The sequence below is a fragment of the Cryptomeria japonica genome, chromosome 11, assembly GCF_030272615.1.
Source record: "Cryptomeria japonica chromosome 11, Sugi_1.0, whole genome shotgun sequence".
Lineage (NCBI taxonomy): Eukaryota > Viridiplantae > Streptophyta > Pinopsida > Cupressales > Cupressaceae > Cryptomeria > Cryptomeria japonica.
In genome coordinates this window covers 202,560,338-202,584,024 of record NC_081415.1, presented here as the reverse complement: position 1 = coordinate 202,584,024, position 23,687 = coordinate 202,560,338, and the positions used below count along the sequence as shown (strand labels likewise).

The following is a 23,687-nucleotide window of genomic DNA, read 5'->3' as shown; positions in this document are numbered from 1 at the left end:
ATGATCACCTATGAACTCGAAAAAGCACAAAAAACAACTTTCTATTTTTAGAAAAAAGTAGACCGAAAAAGAAGGTTCCTGAATTGGGCCCAATATGCAGAAAACCAAACTTTCTAAATCTAGAAAAAAGCAAAAGAGCAAAATTTCCTAAAAATAGGAAGTTTTCAAAATTGACCCCAGGAAATTGCATTTTTCCTCCTTTGACCTGTTTGAGCGCATTCATAGCATCAAAACGTCCATTTGATGACTGCTTGTTTTACTGCACAAAAAGGGTTTGTTTTACTACTCGAAGAGGGTTTTTGAAGCTATAAGTGTTGATTTTCCCTTACACACGAAGTCTCTATTGTTTTTTGCACGATTCTTTTGGAAATCTTGGGTACCCAAATTTTTAAAAATCATGGGTTTCATGTGCTGCAACCAATTGTTTTTTGTTTTTGATGATTGTTGATGTGAGATTTTTGCTAGCACCATTTTTTGCCTTTAACAAATTAGAGCTTTTTCATTTTTAGAGCAGCGTCAAGAGATTTGTGGCAGTAGGGTTTGACAATTTTTCAACAAAATTGTGGTGCTTTTTTTGATGATTTTTGGATAAAATTGTGGTTTCTTGTAGCTTGTTATGGGTTGCATCTAGGGTTTCTTGGGTGAACGTAGTTATTTTGCAAAAGTTTTTGATGATTTTTTTGTAAATCATGGGTTTTAACCATTTTTCCCAAAACATAGAGGTTTTTTGTGATTTTTTCAAAAAATTGTGTGATTTCAGTATCGCATCAAGTGTTTGACGATTTTTACACAAAATTGTGGTGTTGTCTTATGTCAGCTTTTTTGATGAATTTTGGACAAAATCATAGGGTTCATTTTTTTATGAAGTTGATCTTGGTTTCTGTGTCTCTGGATAGACGAAGGGATGACTTTGTTACCCAACATCATGATGGAAGGCACTTAGAGGTAAATAGATTGTGGTAAACTTGGTCATATGAAGAAGTTATGTAGAAAGCAGTATGAAGAAGTTAGTAGAATGACCATCAAGGGAGGTGATGAGGAGGGATGATAGAAGGTTAGTCTTCTTTGAGGTTGGTGGACTTTTGTTCTCAATGTGCTTCCCAAATCAATCCCTAGGCACAAAAGGGATTCTTCTAAACCTTTCTCCTATCTCCTCCTCTCTATTCAACACTGCTTGCACTCTATTGTATTGGACATCACTCCTCCTAACCTTCCATGCTAAGGCATTCAAGTCTGAAATGAGGTCCTCTTGTGTGTCACAAAAAATGAACAAGTTTGGTTGTCCAACTGGCTGAATCTCCTCTCTTCCAGGAATGGGCAACTGTTGGAGAACCATGGTTTACCTAACCTTGTTTGCACCTTTAAGGATTTCAATCATATTAATGTGTTGACTGAGCATCTTAACAGGTCTGCAAAGTGTGATGACTGTCCTTCACCTTTCAAGAATGAAAATTTCCAAGTTGGGTGCAAAGAACGTTGGTTTACTCAAGGCAACTTCTAGGTTCAAATGGTCATTTTGATCAAATGACTTAGTGCAATGCTGAGGAGCTTGTAGTAGGGTGTCTCAGGTCTTAACTTATCAGTTTTGATGATTTGAAACCATCACTTACTCCTCCTTCCTTACCGATTTCATGAAATTGTCAAATTTGCTCCAAAAAGGCTACTAGAATTAGCCCTAGTTTTTAGTGAAATTTGTTCACCCTGCTCAATCTGTTATACTTCATGGAAAACCCTTGGAGATGTGGTCTATTGATGATGAAGACTCAAGGATTTTTGCTATGGCAAGTACTGTACGGACTGTTTGAGGACTGCCCCAGAAAATAGGCACTTTTCAAGGGTCTTTGAGGGATTTAGTGAGGGTTTGCAATTTGAAAGTCTTCTCCATGATACTAGACCCAATTAAATGTTTTATACCTTGCTATGACATATGCCAAACACTCCCAAGGAATCAAACTTCATCTTAGACTACTGTCATTATATCAAACAAGTGTCATACTGCTGCCCTTACACAGAAATAACAGTCTAGGTGACTGGGACAGCAACGTTTTTAAGATTTTGCATACTTTTTGAACATTTGTAAACCCAATACAATGAAATTGTATCAAATATGGATGCAACAAAGACTTAACATGAGTTTGAACACCCTGCAAAGCAAATAAGAAGGGATTTTTATGACTTCTGTTCATACACCGCCATCACTGCACTTTTAACAGTCTTAAAACTGTTTACACTTTCTTTCTTTGTTTTAATTTATTTCTTCAATCTGTCCCTGGCCTGCAAAGGGGTGTTAATGGCAAGGCAAAAACAATACATATAGCCTCTTAAAGATCTTAAAAGTTGAACACTCCAGGGATTCCACAAAACATGACAGCCTTATAAGACTGTGACAAAGAAATACACTTTTCTAGGATCCTTATTTAGGTCCTTTACAATCAAATGGTGTATCTTATCTTCTTAACATTGAAAACACTGTTAAATACATTCCCTGATACCAAAAAAAAAAGGAATCCATCATTCCATGCTGTCCTTGAGGGAGGTTGGCACTGAGGTTTTAACAGTGAAACAGTGACACACTGTCTTTCAGTCTGTTTACACCTTTTCTTCTTGCATCCAACCAAGTCATGAGAGAGACAAGGATGGTAAAGTGCAGCAATAACTCTTGCCAACTTAAGTCTACTTCAAAATTTCAAAGTACAGTACTATGAACAGCAAAGTACCATTCAAACAAATCTAAGAATACCCAAGCCAAGTTGCTCACTCCACATACTTGCCATGGGTTTACAAACACCTGTGCATTGTTAGAAAAGGAAAATGGATGTATGGTACAATATGTACAGATCCAACAAATTCCCTCAAAGCCATGGATGAAGAGACTTTGAAGAAATTAGTTGGACCATGAATGGTCTTCCATTGGAACCACAAAACAATGCCTTTCTCAAGAGCACTTCAAACAAAACTTGTTCCAAACCCCAAGAAAAGATCAGAGATCACTACTAAAACATCAAAGGAGATCACATCAATCAAAAACAGGTTCAGTACGGACTCATGGAGCCATGGTACGGACTGTACTCTAAAAAGTGCAGAAAACTAGTTAAAAACTCACAGAAAACAAGAGCAAAACAAGTATTTTTCTTAATTTTCCAAATTGAACAACCCATACAATGATTGGAACATGGTTTTTATACATGTGCCAACTTATTGAAGCCCTTGTACGGACAGGTACAGGCTGGAACTAACCAAAACCACCAAAAACCACTTTTTGACAACTTTTTGACAACTTTTTGTTGCTCAAAAATTGCATTTTGACTTCCGGTGACTTGGCACTCAAACCAATGACTCAACATCATTTAGAAACACTAAATAAACATGCTCCAATGCCTTTCAAGGCTTTACAACATCAAAAAATTCAAAAATGCTCATTTGGACCCAAAATTGACAATTTTTAGCCTACCGAGCAAAAAAACCAAAAAAATCTTGGAAACGCACAAAATGAGTTCCAAACCTTATTACACCACAAAACAAACTTATTAAACCTACTAGAAGCATAAAATAAACACACATGCTTAATTTGCAATAAAATGTTATACCTGCTAGGATTTGAGCATTCAGGTGCTCAGGTGCTCCTGCACCATACTCCCCTAAGGACAAAGAAGTCATGTGACTCCTTTGGGCAGTAAAGAAAGAGGAATTCCAGCTTTGAGAAAGTCACTTTCAGGTATCCATGTGGCTTCAGAAGCTGGTTTATCCTTCCACTTGATGAGATGCTTCAAGTAGGTATGGTGTCTTGTCTTTTTGATGATTCTTGAATCTAGTACCTGCTGAGGAATGGGAGTAGAAGAAGAGGGGAGAGAAAGATCAGAAAGGGAATGAGAAAGATCTGAAACTCTTTGTGAATCTGATGGTAGCTCCCCTTTGAATGGCACCAAATCTGCAACATTGAAAATAGGAGACATAGAAACTTCATTAGGCAAATCAACTTTGTAAGCATTATGGCCATATTTAACCAAGATTTTGCATGGTCCTACTCTTCTCATTTGCAACTTAATAGGCACTCCTTTCTGTAACCGTGACTTGGTGAGATGGACCATCACATAATCACCCACTGAAAATTGAACATCTCTTTTTGAAGCATCAACTCTCTCCTTAACTTTTTGAGTAGTTTCCTGTAAAGACTTCTGTACCTGCTCATGAATTTCTTTCATAGACTGTGCCATATCTTCTGCTGTACCACTCACTTGCTGCAAATTAGTTACATCATTTAACTCAAAAACACCTCTAGGATGCATTCCATAAACAATCTGAAATGGGCTCTTACCAGTGGATCTGTTTACACTGTCATTGTATGCAAACTCTGCCTGATGGATGAATTGATCCCAACTTTGCCCATATTCTTTGGTAAGACATCTGAGTAGATTACTGTTGACGTGTATTTTGTACACCATCATACACAGAATAAAATACCAATAGGCATCTTATCCTCTCTTGAGAAAATAGTCTCTAACTGCTGAAGATTCGCGTAAAGGATCAGTTAGGTAGACTCCAAGGTTCTTTTAGTAGGGTCTCTACGTGTGGACAAGCTTCCAGCGGTATGATGTGATTTGCTGTTTCCTCCAAGGGGCCTTACGTATTCCGAAAGTTCAAGATTTGCTAAACTAAGGAAACTATTCAAAAAATAACAAAAGGAGTAGGGTTTGAAAGAGGTCTAATCTAGTCTAACCCTATGAATGACTTAGTATGGACAAGACTTGGCAAGATTCAACCAACTTCAATTTTGCCATAAGATAACAACTCAATTGAAATTAGTGCGATCTTCTAAGGTAATAAAATGATATTCAATGCATCAAATATCATGGACACTACCACGAAGGTACATATCCAAGATACAATAATGATTGAAGGTTAAGGGACTCAAAGTATTCTCCAGTTGACCACGCAAGGCGTTCCTACAATCAGCAAGAAGCTAGTGGTTTGGATTACGAATCCTACCAAAGATCAAGTCTCACACAATGTCCTTCAAACTAACAAGCTACTTTGATTGAGCACAATTCAAGTAAATCAAACAACCATGAAGATAACTCAAGAAATTTGCAACAAAACACCATAACTTCAATATTTTATTGATTTCCAAATCATCATGTACAACAATTGCTTGAATTCCTCTCTTCAAAACTCAATCTTGCTACAAAAATAAAATTGCTTCTAACTCTAATCTCTTTTCTCTATTACATCAACTATTGACTATTACACTATTACTCATTGAAATGAAAAATGAGGGTATAAATAGCATCCTCAATTACAATGAAAGGTCCAGATTGAAAGTAGATCAACGGACAAGATCATGACACCTAAACCCTAATTAGGGTTTGTTACAAATGGCCTCCTTTTTACTGAACAATATTAAATGCATAGCCAAATATTAAATTTTGGCACAAAAACCTAGGAGACATAAACCAATGAGAAATAAGATGTCATGTCATCTGTAACAACCTTTCATCTAGAATCTTATTCCCTTTCCAATTCTCTTTCTTAGCATATGCAATGAATCTTGAAACGATTCCTTCGATTTCTGCAATTGGAATCTCGGGAAGATTCTTCACACTCTCTTCTAAGTGGATGACCTGATCGAACGCATCTAGAAGAGCTGCGTCCCATGAAGGTTCAAGTTCCTTCGTCCTTTCAATCAGGAGCATGGTGGCAAACATCTGATCATACTGCTCATCTGTAACATTTGCGTCCTTGCAAAAGATGACCTTGATTCTATCCTCTAGTTCCTGCATATCCACATCTGTCTCGACCTCGATCCTTCTGCCAAGAATGGTACGAAGTACCTCAAATACTCTGTCCTGGATCGGATTGATCACCTCCTCAACTTGGCCACATCTAGTACTGATGTCTTCAAAGAAAACACTCTTCATATGGAGTAAGGTTGACCAATGAAACAAACTGTGAGATTCTCCCTCCAAGATCTTCTCCTGCGCTAAAATCTTCCTTGATGTGTGTCTAATAACTTTCAAGACAGGAATGATAACATCCTTGGTATGGGCGAATGCAGCTACTGTTATCATCAAATTGTGGATCATCTCAAGAACCTGGATAGCTTGATGAATAATCTTCATCATCCTTGTTGCAAATTCTATAGCCACTGTATGAGATCTATCCATCCAATTACTTGTACGTTGGACCATGTTCCTGAATCTTTCTGCTTCATTGATTGACTGAAGTGGAAGTGCTTGCACTGGTGATCTAGCTGGATCCTGACGTCCCAAAGGTTCATTGATGTGACTGAAATATGTCCTCCATGCATCGACCTCTCTCTCAAGCTTTCTGTTCTTCTCCATTTCTTCTCTAAGCTTGTCTTTCAATGCCTCAAATGAATCGGTGGCATCATCTAAAGTCTGTTCTGCTGTAGAGGGTCCTAACTCAAAAGTCTGTATATCATATTCTTCTGCTAGGATCTCACCTTCATATTTGTCTGCTGCCGGTTTAGCTATCTGCAATTTCCTGGATCCAGTCTCATCTCGAATCATCTTGGACATCTTGGTAGCCTTTCTCTTCTCTGTTACTTCATGTGAGCGTCCAACAAGGCTCTCTAAATCAATTGCATTGTCCTCGTCCTCTACTACAATCACCTTGGTTAATCTTTCCTTCAACCAATCTGGGATAATCGATCTTGTTTCTTGAACTTGAATCTCTTTATGCATTATTTCTTCTTGTCTGGGAGGAGATGATATTTCATTGTCTTCTTTGTCTTCATCTAACTCATAGTCTTGGAGAGACCCATCTGGTGACCCATGCTGTGCCTGTCCTTCCTCCTGCCTATCGTTCTGTACCATCGACTCCATGGATTCTTCCACTTGAATTGTTCTATTCTCTGGTCTAGAAGAAGTACCGGATGATCGATCTCTGTTAGCCTCTTGTTTCTTCTTGGAAGATTCTCTCTTTCCAGGTCTCTCTTTCCTCTTCGAACCTCTTGAATGGAGATTGCCCTCACTGGCACATCGAAGGTTTCCTTCACCTGAATTTCTAGGATTAGGATTGCCTTCACTCACACTAGCTCCACCTTCGGCAGGTTTCTCTTCCAAAGTGAAAGTCATGGCTATGCCTTGTTCTCTCAACTTCTGATGTTGTATGTCAACCCATCTGCGAGTACAAGACAAGACTGGTGCCATCAAAGTATCTAAATCCACGACCTTGGGCTCATTCCAATCTAACCTTATTGTTTTGCTTTCTCGATCATAGGAAGACTGGATATGTCTGCCACTGTCCTGAGCTTGGTCGGCCACTCTATAAATCTTGCATTTCCTGATGAAATCCAAAGGTAATCTGGAATGCATTTTTCATTTCACTTCAAGATCATCCAAGAGATTCATCATAAAATCCTCAATCTGATACTCATGTCTAAACTTCCTGCCGACTGTCTCCTCTAAATGTCCACGTGGATCAAAGCTTTCTCTCAAAGCAAAAGATGAAAAAGAATACAAGGCTAACTCCCTCTCTGCATCATCCATAGCTAAAGCATTAGGACATACCTCAACTGAATTACCCAAAATGATAGGTACTGGAACTCCATTCTGATGTCTGTGTCTGAATGCCTTCACATATGCTGCCAACTGTCTTGTTACTTCAAGTAACACAATTCTGTCTGTCGGATATCTCGGCAACATTTATGGAGGTAAAGGACATCCATGCACTCTAATATAAGTGAACTTCGGAAACTGAATGAACCAAGCATTGTACCTCTTTATGAATTCCTGGGCATCCTGAGATAACCTGTTGTGAATTCCACCTTGCAACGTCCTTGTGATGTTCATCGTGAAAGTATCATTAACCAACTTATAGTTGCTCCCTGGCGGATGATGCAAGTAGGCACAGGAATCACAAGCTCTGACCTCGTCGGGTCCTCTTCCAATCACTCCTCTGTGAGGTAGTCCTGCGTATTCAACACTCCTGATCAAGGCATAGATGACATATGAACTCATGTGGAAGGACTTAGTAGCCTTGAGTCTCCTCAACTGTACGTCTAAGCAATGGCTAATCATCCTAGCCCAATGTATCGTACCTTTTCCCTGAACGATCACCTGGATGAAGTAAAACATCCACTTCTCAAAATAGAAGGCATGAGGGGCTCCTGTAACTCGGTTGAGCATGGTAATCAAATCTCTGTACTCCTCCTGGAAGTCAATCCTGTGCGGTGTGTTCGGGACCTTGCTCAGACGGGGACGGCTCTTAAGTAGCCAGTTCTTATTGATAATGCTTAGACAAGCATCTGGATCATCTTCGTACACTGATCTGGCTCCTTCTATGCTCTTGTATATCATGTCCCTGTACTCTGGAAGATGGAAAGCTTCACTTATAGCTTCCTCCGAAAGGTACGCCAAAATGTTTCCCTCTTTGGACACGATCGTCCTAGACTGTGGATCATAGTGACGAGCACACTCGATCATCAACTCATGGCACTGAACAGCTGGAGGAAAGCCGGCCGCCTTAATGATGCCACTCTATTATTCTCCGGGCGACAGGTGATGGCTTGCCAATGTAAGGGACCTCTTGAAACTTCTTCATGCTGAAGTTACCCAAGTTTGTATCTCCAATGTTGCTCCACTTCGACACGATCTTGGTCTCCACTTCTTCGGTCTTCTGATCTTCTTTCATGAGAGCTGAGCGACTGGTGGATGCTCCCGCCTTCGGGGTCGCCATACCTACACAACATTTCGTAATGAGAACTAGATTTTGCAATACATAACATAGATTAGAGAGATAAATTTTAGGAAACTTCATGATAAGTCTTTGAGTTATCATTTCCTAAAATGAAACGATTGAGCTAGGAATTCAAAATTCAAAATTCAAAATTTAAAATATGACGATGAATAAATAAAACAATAAAATCAAATCGCCATACCTCAATAGAGAGCTAACTCTAGAATGCAAAAAGGACAAAATCGCCTAGGCAAAAAGATCGAAAATAGCCTTCAATGTAATCGCCTTAGCAAAATAGCAATTCGCCACCTTTTGTGTCTTTGACGTGATCTTCAAAATTCGTCTTGGCAAATTCGCTCAATATAGATTCGCACCACCTTGGAAGTTACTAGCGCCACCTTGGATTGATAGTTCGCACCACCTTTAATTAATAAACTCCAAATCGCACTTTCAAACACAATTTCGCACCTTCTTCCTCAAAATCGGATGTAAGATAGGTAAAATGATGATGTGAAAATGAAGATTTCACTATCCCTTTATAGCGCTCACCTCACCATTCACCCCCAAGGCCGACTTGGTAAAAATAAGGCAATTTTAAACGATTTTTAATAAAATAACAAGGCCGACCTTTAACATACCAAGCGCTCCAATCGATTTTTTTATTAATTAATTAATTATTAAATGCCTTTTATTTCAATTAATAAACTTCGATTTTTTAACAAGGCAAAATAATTAAAATAATTAATAAATGCCAAACGCAATATTTAAATGCCATTTTTAATTAAATATCGATTTTGCTAGCATTTAAATAAATTCAAAAATGTTTATTTGAGCGCCAAAATATTTTGAAAATGAAGTACACGTACCTCATCGCCTTGGTCCCTTGGAGAGGGACAGGAGCGATCCATCATGTTGGTCTCGATTTTTGCATTTTTTGATGTTCAACCTCTGCATTTCTACGTTCAAATCATTATTTTTGTCGGGTCCTTCGAGTTTGATTGACTTGCATGTGTGAAGAGATGCCCTTGGATGTAATATCGCCCTGGTCCCTTGGAGAGGGACAAGAGCGATCCTAACGTTTTCACTTGAAATTTTCCATTTTGACATCAACTTTTCCTTGTATGGTGAATAATAACTTTGCTTGTTCATTCCATGCTCGTCCCACTTGCTTTTCACAAGACGTTTTGATGTTTAAAGGATCATCGCCCTTGTCCCTTGGAGAGGGACAGGAGCGATCCTTGTCTTTTCTCCATTTTAAGTTCAAGTTGGTAATATTTAACGTCCATTTCCCTTTGTATCGCCTTTGAAATGATGTTTAAAACCATGTGCGACTTTATCTCAACGTGATCTTTAAAGGATATCATGTGTTCTGGCAAATATCGCCCTAGTCCCTTGGAGAGGGACAGGGGCGATCTCCATGTCCTGGCTCAAATTCGTAAATATTTGATCTTCGTTCTTCGTTCATTGCCTTCCAAAGGTCGCCTTTTACTTCGCCAATCCTTGTATTGTCTTGATTTTGAAGGAGCATGAATGTTTTTAATGAAATCGCTTTGGTCCTTGTCCAAAGGACAGGAGCGATATAGACTCCTTAGCTGGATTGATAACATTTGGACGTTCCAAACTTTGATATATCACTTTCAAAAGACGCCTTGAACCCTTTATAACCTTGTGAAGTCTTGGCCTTACGTGATTTTTGCATGAATTAGCCAATGCATTCAATATCGCTCTGGTCCCTTCCTGAGGGACAGGAGCGAAGTTTAACATTTTGAGCTTGTCTTTACCTTGTTCAACTTGCAAATGTCTTCATCGTGTAGAATGAAGCCTTTTCGATTCCCTTGGATACTTGGGACGTGATCAACTTTCAAATTTCATGTCCTTATACAAATTTCGCTTTGGTCCCTTCCTGAGGGACAGGAGCGAACTGGGGATTTGAGTGCAAATTCCTTCAACGTGACGACCTTTGTAACTTCGTGCTTGATTGAAATGCCTTAAAATACCCTTGCCACCTTGTTCCTTGTCTTGGAGTGTCTTGAATTTTGAAGGGACGACAATATAACCATTATATCGCCCTGGTCCCTTGGAGAGGGACAGGAGCTATTCTAGCTCTGTAGGCCTTATTTCACTTCGTCATCTTCAAAATTTATATTCAACGGATTCGTCATGTTCCATTCCATTCATCTATGCCTTGGGATCCACTCAAAATGGGCAAGAAAATCATCTATAACAAAAATCGCTCTGGTCCCTTCCTGAGGGACAGGAGCGAACTAGGCATTTAGGGTCCTTTGTTGACTCTTCAAAATCTTCAATTTGTCTTCAATAGTTTCATTTCACCTCCTTCCTTGCCATCAAACATAAACTTGACTTGATGTTTGTCTGAATTTTGCCCTATGAAGAATATCGCTCTGGTCCCTTGGAGAGGGACAGGAGCTACAATGTACTTCGCCCTGGTCCCTGACTGAGGGACAGGAGCGATTTTGGCATTCTAGACCATTTTTCTTCATGTTTGCTCTTCAAGTTATATTCATTTGACAAAACATCTCCCTTTGGACCTCTTCAAATTGTTAAGTCGTTGGAATCCTGCAAGGACAAAGCAATATTTGATTTGTAGCTCCGGTCCTTCACTGAGGAACAGGAGCGATTTTTCTCCTGGAGGTATTTCTGTGTTCGTGAAAATCTTCAATTTATATTCAATGGAAAGATCTCGCCTTTCTTCATCACTTCCAACTCGAAATTCATCTTGGTCCTGCAGGAATAGTAAGATATTTGAAAACGAGCTCCGGTCCTTCACTGAAGGACAGGAGCGATTTTGCTCCTGCAGGCCAAAATATCATGATTTTACAAGTTTAATCAATTCCCAAGGCAAAAACCAACCATTCTCAATATCCGGGATCAAAAATCAAAAAAGTCAAAATTTGGTCAAAATTAGTCAATTGAACAAAAATTCACATTTCATCCTCAATACTTAGACAAATTTAAGCTCTGCATTCAAAATTCCAATTGAAAATAGACCATTTTGGCGAAATCATTGCATTCAAAATTTGCATTCAACGAAAGAAAGCTCAAAAGCTCTCAAAACTGACTGGATTCTGGCTTGAAAAGACGTTAATTAAAACCCTAAGGCTAGACCCTAAATCCAGACAACTGACAGACTAACAAAACCTTAAAGCGAAACGAAAAGCGAGCGAAAAACGAGCAAAAAGAGGGGGTCCCCATTTGCAATGGGGCGATGTGTGAAATGGTCACAACAAGTACCCAATGTTCTGTTCACCACTTCTGTTTGGCCATCTGTCTGTGGATGGTATGCTGAGCCAAAAGACAAGTTAGTACCCAATTTCTTCCATAAAGTTTTCCAAAAATGACCCAAAAACTTAGCATCTCTATCAGATACAATGCTGGATGGCAAACCATGGATTCTTACAACTTCCTTAAAGAAAAGAAAAGCAATGTGACGAGCATCATTAGTAGTTTTGCAAGGTATGAAATGTGCCATTTTACTGAATCTGTCAACAACCACAAAAATACTATCACATCCTGTTTTTGTTTTGGGCAAACCTACCACAAAATCCATACTGATGCAATCCCAAGGCCTAGAAGGTATGGGAAGAGGTTGATACAAACCAACATTCGTGCTAGTACCCTTGGCTTTCTGACATACCATGCATTGCTCAACATATTTCCTGACATCTGCCTGCATCTTAGGCCAAAAATAGTGCCTCTGAACCAATTCCAAAGTCTTATTAAGACCAAAGTGACCACTCAAGCAACCATTGTGCTTTTCCTGTATCAGATTCTCCCTCATTGAACCTTTTGGCACACACAGCTGTCCACCCCTGAATAACAATCTATTCTGCAAAGTATAGTCAGCATATTCACTATGAAAAGTATTCTGAAAATCTTGACAAACCTTGTAAATATCAGCAAAATCAGAATCATGTGGATATAAATCCTTAAAACATTCTATACCAATACTTCTAATCTGAATTTCTTGAATAGTAAGTAACCTTCTACTCAATGCATCAGCTACTTTATTGCACTGTCCTTTCTTATGCTTCAAAGTAAAGGTATATGCTTGCAAAGACTCTACCCATTTAACATGTTTGTGACTAAGCTTATCCTGTGAATTGAGAAAACTAAGTACCTGGTTGTCAGTGTAAACCACAAATTCTTTAGGAAGAAGGTAATGCCTCCATTTCCTAAGTGCCTGAACCAAAGCATACATTTCAAGATCATATGAAGAATATTTCTTCTTAGCATCATTAAGCTTTTCACTGAAAAATGCAACAGGTCTATTATCCTGACTCAAAACAGCACCAATAGCAATATTACTTGCATCACACTCTAAGGTAAACAATTTGTCAAAACTAGGTAGAATCAACACTGGTTGGGTAGCAACTCTGACTTTCAACAATTCAAATCCCCTGTTGGCTGCTTCTGTCCACTGAAATTTCACTTTCACACCACCCTTAATGGTTTCTAACATAGGTGCACATATTTCATTGAAACCTCTGATAAATTTCCTATAAAATTGAGCAAGTCCATGAAAACTCCTAACATCACTAGCATTCTTAGGGGTTGGCCAATGAACTATGGCTTCTACCTTATCTGGATCCATCTTCAAATCACCCCCTGAAACAACAAAACCCAAATAGACCAGCTCTTGCTTAAGGAAATCACATTTTTCTGGGTTGATAGTAAGTTGTTCATCATTCAATCTTTGTAAGACAATCTGCAAATGTTGGAGGTGTTCTTCCTTGGTTTGACTGAAAATTAAGATGTCATCAAGGTACACAACTACAAACCTGCCTATGAAGTCATGTAACACCTCATCCATCAATCTCATGAATGTACTGGGTGCATTTGTTAACCCAAATGACATGACTAGCCATTCATACAACCCCTCATTTGTCTTGAAAGCTGTTTTCCATTCATCTCCCTCTTTGATGCGGATTTGATGATAACCACTTTTTAGGTCTATCTTACTGAAATATTTTGCTCCCCTTAAACAATCCATAAGATCTTCTATCCTAGGAATGGGGAATCTATACCTGATTGTGATCCTGTTTATTGCTCTTGAATCTGTACAAAGTCTCCAAGCCCCACCTTTCTTAGGTGCTAACACTGTGGGTACTGCACATGGACTAATACTTTTTCTAATCATTCCTTGGTCTAATAGCTCTTGGATTTGTCTTGCCACTTCCTGATTTTGTTCAGGTGTCATTTTGTAAGCAGCTTTGTTTGGTAAGGATGCACTTGGGATGAAATCTATCTGGTGGCTAATGGCTCTCTGAGGAGGTAGAGAGGTTGGTTGACCATCATTAACAATTGACTTAAACTGATCTAGAAGTTGCTGCACCTCATTTGGGATTTCTATCTTCTTTTCTTTCTTTTCATCAACTGGTTTAGTTACTAATGCAAAACCTATGCCATCACCTTCTTTTAGGGTATGAATGAACTCCTTTTCACCAACTAACAAAATGTTGGGAACTTTTGGTTTGCTGCCCTCACTCTCTTCATTAAGGGTCTGAATTTTATAGTTGATACCATTCTTGAAAAATGAGTATGAGTTCTTTTCTCCATCATATTGTGCTTTCCTGTCAAATTGCCAAGGTCTTCCTAAAAGCAAATGACAAGCATCCATAGGTAGTATATTGCACAAAATCTTATCTTGGTACTCACCTATGTTAAACTCTACCCATGTTTGTTCACTCACCAATACATGCTGCCCCATCAGAAGAAGGGGAAAACCTCATGATCAGGGGGATCCTCATGAAAGAGCCATCTCAGAATATCGCACAAAATCTTACCTTATGATGGAACATATATAGCTAGTTATGCGATACATAATTGTAGCGTCATAAATTGTCACCAGGCCAATTTACACCTAATGTATGTGTCCCTACTTTAGTGTGTCCTATCCTCGTCACCTATCTAGGTCCATTTTGTGCCTTCCCTCCAGTTTTGATGCCATGTACACCCACTGATGTGTTGGTGTTGGAAATAAGCCACACCCGGACCGACGATGGACTGGTCCAAGACGGGCCAATAGCTTAGTGGTAGAGCACTCCAGCAGCATATGGAAGGTCCTAGGTTCTAGTCCTAGCTGGTCCATGTCTCAACATGGTATCAGAGCTAGGTCCACGCTAGGAGCCCCAAGCACACAAGAGGCATGGCTTAAAAAGGGGTGTTGGTGTTGGAAATAAGCCACACTCGGACCGATGATGGACTGGTCCAAGAGGGGCCAGTAGCTCAGTGGTAGAGCACTCCGACAATGCATGGAAGGTCCTAGGTTCGAGTCCTAGCTGGTCCATGTCTCAACATGATGGACTTCTTGGAGGGGTACCCTTCTCCCTAGGGCTCTATTGTGGCCCCTTTTTGAGAAGGACCATGGTGTTGGGCGCCATGGTCCCTCTTTGTAAGGCCCAATGTTGAAATAGGGGAAGGGTCGTATCTCTCCGGTGGGAATCCATCTCCATGGCTCCACCTGATCGTTGGAGGTCGGCCTAATCGGTAAATTTACTTAGATACCCCTATATAAAGACGTTTGATCAACCTAATTTCATTTTGACTCATAATCTTCAAGCAATCTAGCACTCTTGCATTTGTGAAGCGTACATCATCAAGCATTTTCAGAGATCTTCGAGGCTGCATATTCCTCATTCATCCATTGTGGAGCAAAATTACATCATTCATATGCAAGCATCTGTGTGCGATTAGGGTTTTGTCATGTCCACGCCATTTCATACAACAAATGTGACTACATTTAAGAAGCAAAGCTTCATTATCAACAATTGCACATCTGAGATGTATCTTTCGATTATTTATTTAAGTATTTGCATTATTTCATTGAAGTTTAATTCATAAACTTGGGTTTGACTTGGGCAAACCCCCATGCCCAACCATTTTACCCTTTTCATTGTGTGCAGAAACAGGTGTGGAGCTATGTTTTTCAGGATCAACATAATTCTCAAAGACGAATATGTGCCCTTTTTGATGGTGGAAAGTTCGAAGGACCTTGGCGACCACCACCATGGTCCCGACAATTTTGGTCGAATTTCAGGGAGGAAATCCAAATCATATTACTTTGCTCAGATCAATGTTTGTGGCTTCGTGTGATGATTTTAGCTCACTGTTTATGCTCATCTCTTCAATATTCATCCATTTACCCTAATTTTGGCATCTTTAATTAATTCAATTCAATTTAAAGGGAAAGAGGCACACCTATAACCCCTGAAATCTGATTAGAATCTAGATCTATCAAATTCTATCTTTCTGTAATGTAATGGTCCCTAAGTAAATATTAGCAATTTTACTACAATAAAGGGTTAGACCCTAATTTTTCACCCATTACATTTTGGTGCACCCGACTCCTTACACCCTTAGTTCTGATTTATGTTCTCAGATTTGATTGTTTATGCATTTTCAAATTCAAATTTACATGTACAAGTTTAATTTTCAATTGAATTTCATATATTTAGAGGTTAAGTTCACACAAACCCAAATTTATAATTCTAAAATTAAACTTGTGGGTTGCCTAATTTGGATTATTTGTTTCAGATCTGATTTGTAAGCATTTTAATTTTCAAATTTGCATTCATACATCTTTTTTTTAATCAAATTTCATAAATTTAGAGGTTAAATTCATACAAAACCCTAATTTATTTTGGCTATTTTGATTTGTGGGTTTCATAATTTGTAACTTTTATTTTCAGATTTGATCTTAGACATTCATAATGACTTTAAATAGGTCTGATTTATTTGCTATTTCACATATGATTACATTGGCTTTTACTTATATTTATCATAATCATGTGTTGGATAATGGTTTCTTTCACTTCACATTGCTTCTTTTCATCCATAGCCCTTTGGCATATTGTATTTTTAGGATTTCTAAATTGTTTCCTATTAATCAATTAAATCTCAAAGGTTTTCTTCATGATGCATGTTGTTTTATGGTGCTATTTTTTAGAAAAATGCATTACATATGTAGATCACATAAAAACTTTTGTCGATCCTAATCCTAGTGACGCTAGTGAAAAACCTAATATTTGTACCTTTCCTATGGTATCCAATGTGAATGAAGAATACTCCTATCAATGATCTCTCTAATGGAGAGCAAGCATTGAAGACCAACATGGCACCATCTTCTTCTCATACATATACCCTAGCGCAAGAGGGCCAAGATCAAATACTAGTGTTCCAATCTCTCTAGATCCCCCTTATTCACTTAGAGCCTATCGTAAACATCAAAACATTTGTAGAGAAGATTATACCATGCATTTCATTCATAATCTATCTCCCCACGTCAAATTAGGCAAAGATGAGGCCTTAGATGATAAGGGTCTTCCTTCCCAACCTATCAAAGAGGATATGGATGATGGTAGAAAGGAGAATCTCCCTACACAAGATATTCATTCTTCATCTACTTTTCCCTTTGTTCCTTCTAAATACACTTACACTACAAATTTCAAAGAAATTCATTATAATACTTCTCCTTCTCAATTAAAACATTCTTGTAGGAGTGGCTATAAAATAATATTAACAAGGTTTAAGAGGACAAGGATTTGGAAAATTTAAACAAGGAATTAGAGTCCCTATAAACCCTCCTACACAAACTAGTACCGAAGGTCTAGGACATTATCATGATTCACCTATGCATGATCTCCTTAGAATTCAAAACTTTAAGGAGTATCTTGTAAGGCATAGAACCTATTGTCCATCTAAGGGTGCTTCTTCTTCTAACACTCCTTTTTGTTCATATCATCAAACTCATGACCATCACGCTAATGATTGTTTGGATTTTCAAAATAGTATACAAGAATTGGTTGATAATAGAACTACTAAAATCATAGATGACAATCCATCTTCTTCTAACAAACCTTGTCCTACATCACAAGAGACAAGACCTACTCCTATTGATGATCAAGAGAAATTAGCTACTAGAATCTTTTGGAGATTGAAGTATGACAAAGTTGCATGGACACGGATACAGATACGGATACGACCATTTTTTAAGACCCCCAGTATGGATACGACTGGATACGTCATTCATAAACAACACATACACATATTTAACACAATTTTTTAAGTCATTCAAGGAGATTTTCATTACTTCAAAAGCAATATAGACACATAATTGCTACATAAATAATGATAAGTTGATTTAACATTTTACAATATGCAAAAATAGTAGAGTTGCATTGGAAATTTACCCAAACAATGGGTCACTGAAATAGAAAAACATGTCATTTGTCTCTCTCATTTAGTCTAGGTTTTGTTTATACCAATTTTTTTTATTAAAAAAATGCATGAATGAAGTTTTTTAAAATTAAATTTAGGAAGATTTATGTCAAATTTAAACAAAATCAAATTACATTATCTAGCATGGTTGGAAATCGAGGTTTTTTGGGCACACGGTTATAGTATTCGACGTGTATCCGGGTTGTATCGGATACGTATCCGTTTTGGATATGGGAATGGCTACGGGGATACGAGTGCCCAAGGAAGGACAAAGGAGTTTCCGACTACTTTGAAGTATGATAAGAATATTGTCTTTCCTTTCATTATACTTAATTACTAAGTTGCAGGGTTCGCCCCTGGGAAGCCTTGGTACGGGTCCGAGTTCGACCGGGTTCGTGGTACGGGTCCGGTTCGACCAGGTTTTGTAAAACCCAGGGTGGGTTCGACCCGGGTCGAACCCAGTCGAACCCGGGCGGACCCAGTCGAACCCGCGTGGCTGGGCGGCCCAATAAGTTAAAAAACAAACCAATTTTTTTTTTTTTTTCAATTCCGCCTTTAAAAAAGCGAAAATTATAACCTAAAAAACACTTCTAAAACATCTTATTGACACATTTCACCTCATTTGTGTTGCAAACAAATTTTTTATGAGAGCAGGTTGAAGAGAGGTTGAACAAAATTTGGCTTCCAAGATCAAAGAGGAGGAGTTGAAGACTGATTTTAGAAGCTTCAACAAGTGTTGCAGCATCATTTCCATACATTTTCAAGCTTCCATTGGCAGCAAGAGGTAGGTTTGTAAACATTTTTTTCCAACTATTTTTGTTTCACAAATTGTCAAACACGAAACTTGAATTTTTTTTCATTATTTAGTTTTTGTTTTTGAATATGTTTATTTTATTTCTTGCCATAGGAACTAGAATGGCATCTACATCTTCCTCCATTGGCAATGAACAAGTAATTGCAAAACAAAGAAATGATCCAAATTCTCCCTTATGGAAATATGTGGACATTATAAAACAACTTCCGGGAGGTGGGGGATTCCGTTGGAAATGCCATGGATGTGATATTGAACGTAATAGTTCATATTATCGAGTGGTAGGCCATTTGTGTGGAATAAAAGGAAGAGGCATCAAAAAATGCCCTGGCAAAAATGGTAAACCTATACCAGATGAGATAGTGATGAAATATATTAGGGAGCATGAGGCGGCAGAAGAGAGGGAAGCCCGTAGATTGAACCAAACCGCATCAAAGAAAACAAGGGGAATGCAAGGCCCTTCTAATCCCAGTATTGTAGTAGAAGACCACCCCTTCTTTGCCACAAATGAACCTCAAAGTGAACCACCCTTGACACGTAAAAGAACAAAAGGGCCTTTAGAAACCGCATTCCAAAATGAGAGTAGAGACAATGCTGATCAAGATATAGTAAGGTGCATTTATGCAAATGGTTTGTCATTCAATGTTGTTCGCTCCCCATATTGGAAGCAAATGATAAAAAGTGTTAATGAGGCACCAAGAGGGTATAAGGGCCCCGGTTATGAGAAGGTACGTGGAACATTATTGGAGAAAGAGGTGAAGAGGGTTGAAGATGCATTGAAACCCATAAGGGATTCGTGGGTTGAGACAGGTGTAACAATTGTTTCAGATGGGTGGAAAGATGCTAAAAACCGTCCCTTGATCAATGTCATAGCGGTGTCCCCTAAAGGGGCAATGTTTTTGAGAGCTGTGGATTGTGAGGGCCAAATAAAAGATGGCGAATTTATTGCAGAAATTCTCATTTCTGCCATTGAGTCTGTGGGACCCCGCAATGTTGTCCAAGTCATAACGGACAATGCAAAAAATTGTAGAGCTGCTGGTTTGTTGGTTGAGCAACGCTATGATCACATCTTTTGGACACCTTGTGCGGTACATTCACTCAATCTTATGCTACAAAGGATTGGGCAAAAAATAAAATGGATCAGAGATGTGTATGCAGAGGCTGAGGACATCCAGATGTTCATCACAAACCACCACATGTCTCAAGGGATTTTTAGAACCTATTCGAATTTGGAGCTATTGAAGGTAAGTGAAATAGTAATTTAATTTTACATTTTCTGATTTTTTTGAATTTTCAATGTTAATAATATCATTGTGTAAGCTATATTGTGTATTCTTCTTTAAAGTTTGGCTTTATTTTTTAATAATTTGGCATTAATTTGTGTTATAGGTTGCTGAGACCCGTTTTGCATCAAACACAATCGTCTTAAGACGACTTGTGAAAGTTAGAGTGGCACTATGCAATATGGTGATCAGCACCAATTGGACTGTATGGAAGCAAAGTAGCACTGAGAGGGCAGGAAAAATTAGGGATAGAATATTGGATGAGAAATGGTGGGATCTTGTTACATATCTCCTAAGTATCACTGAGCCCATCATGAGCATGATTCGCTATACAGACATGGATAGGCCTTGCATAGGTGAGATTTATGATGGCATTGATTCAATGCTTGAAAAAATAAAGTTCACTATAAATGAAAAAGAGAATGATCCTCAGGAGAAATTCTTCAAAGAACTGGAATTAATTATTGTAGAGAGGTGGAATAAGATGACCACTCCTTTGCACCTTCTTGCCTATGCCTTGACACCTAAGTACTATAGCAATCAGTTTCTTGATAAACCAGGAAGGATTCCACCATGGAGAGATCTAGAAGTATCTGATGGGTATAAGGCAGCATTTCTTAGACTATATCCCGATGATGATTTGCGAGATGTTGTTACAAATGAGTTCATAGAATTCGCAAATGGGAATGGTCTAGGTGTTGATGCACTTCGTCATAGATCCAAGAAAGATGCTCATAGCTTGTGGTACTTCCATGGCACATGCTTCCAACACCTACAACCCCTCGCTATAAAAGTTTTATCACAAGTAAGTTTAATTAATTAAAATTTTTAATTTACAAGTTTTAGTTTATTTATAGTTTACTTTGTCTTCATAGGTTGCTAGTAATTTTATTTTTATTAATGTATAACTTTAATTGTTTACTTTGTCTTCATAGGTTGCTAGTTCATCTGCTTCAGAAAGAAATTGGAGCACATACTCTTTCATCCACTCAGTAAAGCGCAATAGGCTGCTATCAAAAAGAGCGGAGAATTTAGTATATGTGCATTCCAACCTACGTCTTCTTTCACACAAACAACATGACTACACACAAGGGGAAACAAAGATGTGGGATATAGAGCCAGAGCATACTGATTTGGATGCTCCTGCTTCTCAGCTTCTTGCATTGACACTTGATGACTCGGAAATTGAGCCAACTTATAGTGCAAGTGCAAGTGGCATTGGCTCATGTAATGTCAATGTTAATGAGGATGAGGAGGAGGAGGAGGAGGAGGATGAAGAATTAGATGATCCATTTGATGATTAAACTTTAAGTTTATATTGTTGAAAGTTGAAACAATGATACTTGAATATTTTGTCATTTTGATATTAAACTTGATGTATATGATGCTATTATCAATTATGGTATGATCATGATGCTATGATTACAAGTTTATGTTTGTTTTGTTGTTCATATGATGCTATGTGACATGCATATTTTAATTCATGCTTATAGGCTTTGATATATATATATATATATATATATAAAATTTACATGTTTTTGTACTAACGAACCCAAACGAACCCAAACCCCTTTTCAAAATTTTGCCGTACCGGCGTACCGGGTTCTTCGAACCCGAACCGGAACCGGAACCCGAACCGGCAACTTAGCTTAATTACAATTATAAGCATAAGGAGGGTGATGCGCATTGTAGTTATTCTCATTCTCTCTGAAATTGTATAGCTTTTAAAACATTTGTTCAAGACCTATATGATAGGGCTCACATAGCTTTTACAACCAATCTTGCACTCTTCCTTGGTGAAGAGGTAGTGCCTTAGCACTCCATTACCCTTCATGTTGCTCCTCACCCTATGGCACTAGCAGTTAACTTCATTGGGGGCTCTTTGTCGTAAGAGGTGATGCTTTTTTAATTACAAACATCTTGGGGCAGCAACATAATTCATTCTTGCCTCTGTCCTATTTCTTCTCTGTATCTAAGGTTTCACTATTCCCTTTAGGGGTTGCATTTTTCATGTTATGACGTCCTTTCTTGAATGGAATGGTATATCTCTTATGATTAATCTCTCCTTAGGGGAGTTTGTGATCCTTCATCTTTCTCTCTTTCTCTTTGAAGATTCCCTCTTCTTTAGAGTTGCATTTTACACTAAGTTGCCAGTTCGGGTTTGGGCATGGGCATTGATATGCCTTACGAAAAAATTTTGAAAAGGGGTTTGGGTTCGTTTGGGTTCATTAGTACAAAAACATATATATATATATATATATACACCAGAGTTCCGTGACTCGTGGCGAGTCAGCGGGCCGGGTGACCCTAACCCGGGCTTGGACGGGTTAGGGGGCGTGACTCGCCGAGTCCGAGGGTCGTGACCCGGGCAGTCTGCCACGAAGAATGGGTGGCTTTAAAGTTTAAACTGCGATCTCTGGTTATTTCATGGACAGTCCATACCCACCAACAATGCTATTGAATCCTTAACTCACTGTCATACAGACTTGAATCATATACCAACTGCTGCATCTAACAGCCTAATGGAGGACGATGCAGGGAGCACTTTACACCCGAGTCTAAATCACCAGTTTTGCCTTTATTATTGTTACTTGTAGATTGTCTTTATGAGTCCTTACACTGTCTGGGCAGTCCTTAGACTCTTCGGGTATTGCCATGGTTAATAAGCCTGCTGACTACAGTTTTGAAATTACGCTTTTCTTTTTTTCTAGAAAATGCACCTACATAAGTTCCCTTTTCCTCCAAAAATTCTGGATATAACTACTTTGTAGGCTAGTAGGTACGAAAATTCCTTCACAATGTTAAACACAACACTTGGTTTCGCTTATTTGTATTGCAAGTTACAGTTTTTCCTCCTTTTAGTCTCTGTTACAACAGAAAAAACACAGTTTTGCAGGTTTGGAAGGCCAACTTTTGGAGGTCATAAAACTTTTAATATGACTTGGATTCTTAACTGTGATCACTTTCTGGAAATCTCACAAAATTCTATTTCTATTGGCATCAGATAATTTGCAGTTTGTAATCATTGCTAAAAAAATAATGGTTTGCAAGTTAGGTGTTTTTTCTAAAGATTTCCAGTAAAATAAATTCAATTTTGTAAAAAGTTCTTTGACTTTGGCCTAATCACTGTTCTGATATTGTTTGGTAATATGCAAACATAAGAATTTGGAAAGTATTGAGAAATATGACAAAAAAAAAATAGAACACACATCGTAAGAGCTGTGACAATTATCAATGTATCTTAGATTCTTAATATTCAAGATACTACACACATGGTAAGAGCTTCTATTTGATGATGTTATAGTGTCTTTAAACTTAATTCAATAATGGGTGTATGAAACAAGTTTTAAATCGTTAAAAATCTCTACATTTCAAGGGTTTTCTTATTTCGCCAAGTCGTTGCCGAGTCATTGCCGAGTCCGAGTCGAGTCACGAGTCGAGTTAGCCTTGCCGAGTCAGAGCCGAGTCCGAGTCTGGGAACTTTGATATATACAACCTATAAGCATGAATTAAGATTAGCATGTCACATAGCATCATATAAACAACAAAACCAACATAAACTTGCAATCATAGCATCATGATCATACCATTATACATCAAGTTTAATATCAAAATGACAAAATATTCAAGTATCTTTATTTCAACCTTCAACAATTTAA

At 38.3% G+C, this 23,687-nt stretch overlaps 2 protein-coding genes across 4 annotated transcripts in view; both read left to right on the top strand.

Moving 5' to 3' along the window:
* The window catches only part of LOC131041338 (protein virilizer homolog), a 204,525-nt gene that overhangs the window by 63,756 nt on the left and 117,082 nt on the right, over positions 1 to 23,687 (top strand). The gene's annotated exons all lie outside the window — the stretch shown is intronic.
* LOC131859742 (uncharacterized) lies at positions 18,422 to 20,543 on the top strand. Its single transcript, XM_059213765.1, has 2 exons — positions 18,422 to 18,718; positions 18,842 to 20,543. Exon 2 carries the CDS (start codon positions 18,850 to 18,852, stop codon positions 20,008 to 20,010), a length of 1,161 nt encoding a protein of 386 aa, XP_059069748.1. The 5' UTR covers positions 18,422 to 18,718; positions 18,842 to 18,849; the 3' UTR covers positions 20,011 to 20,543.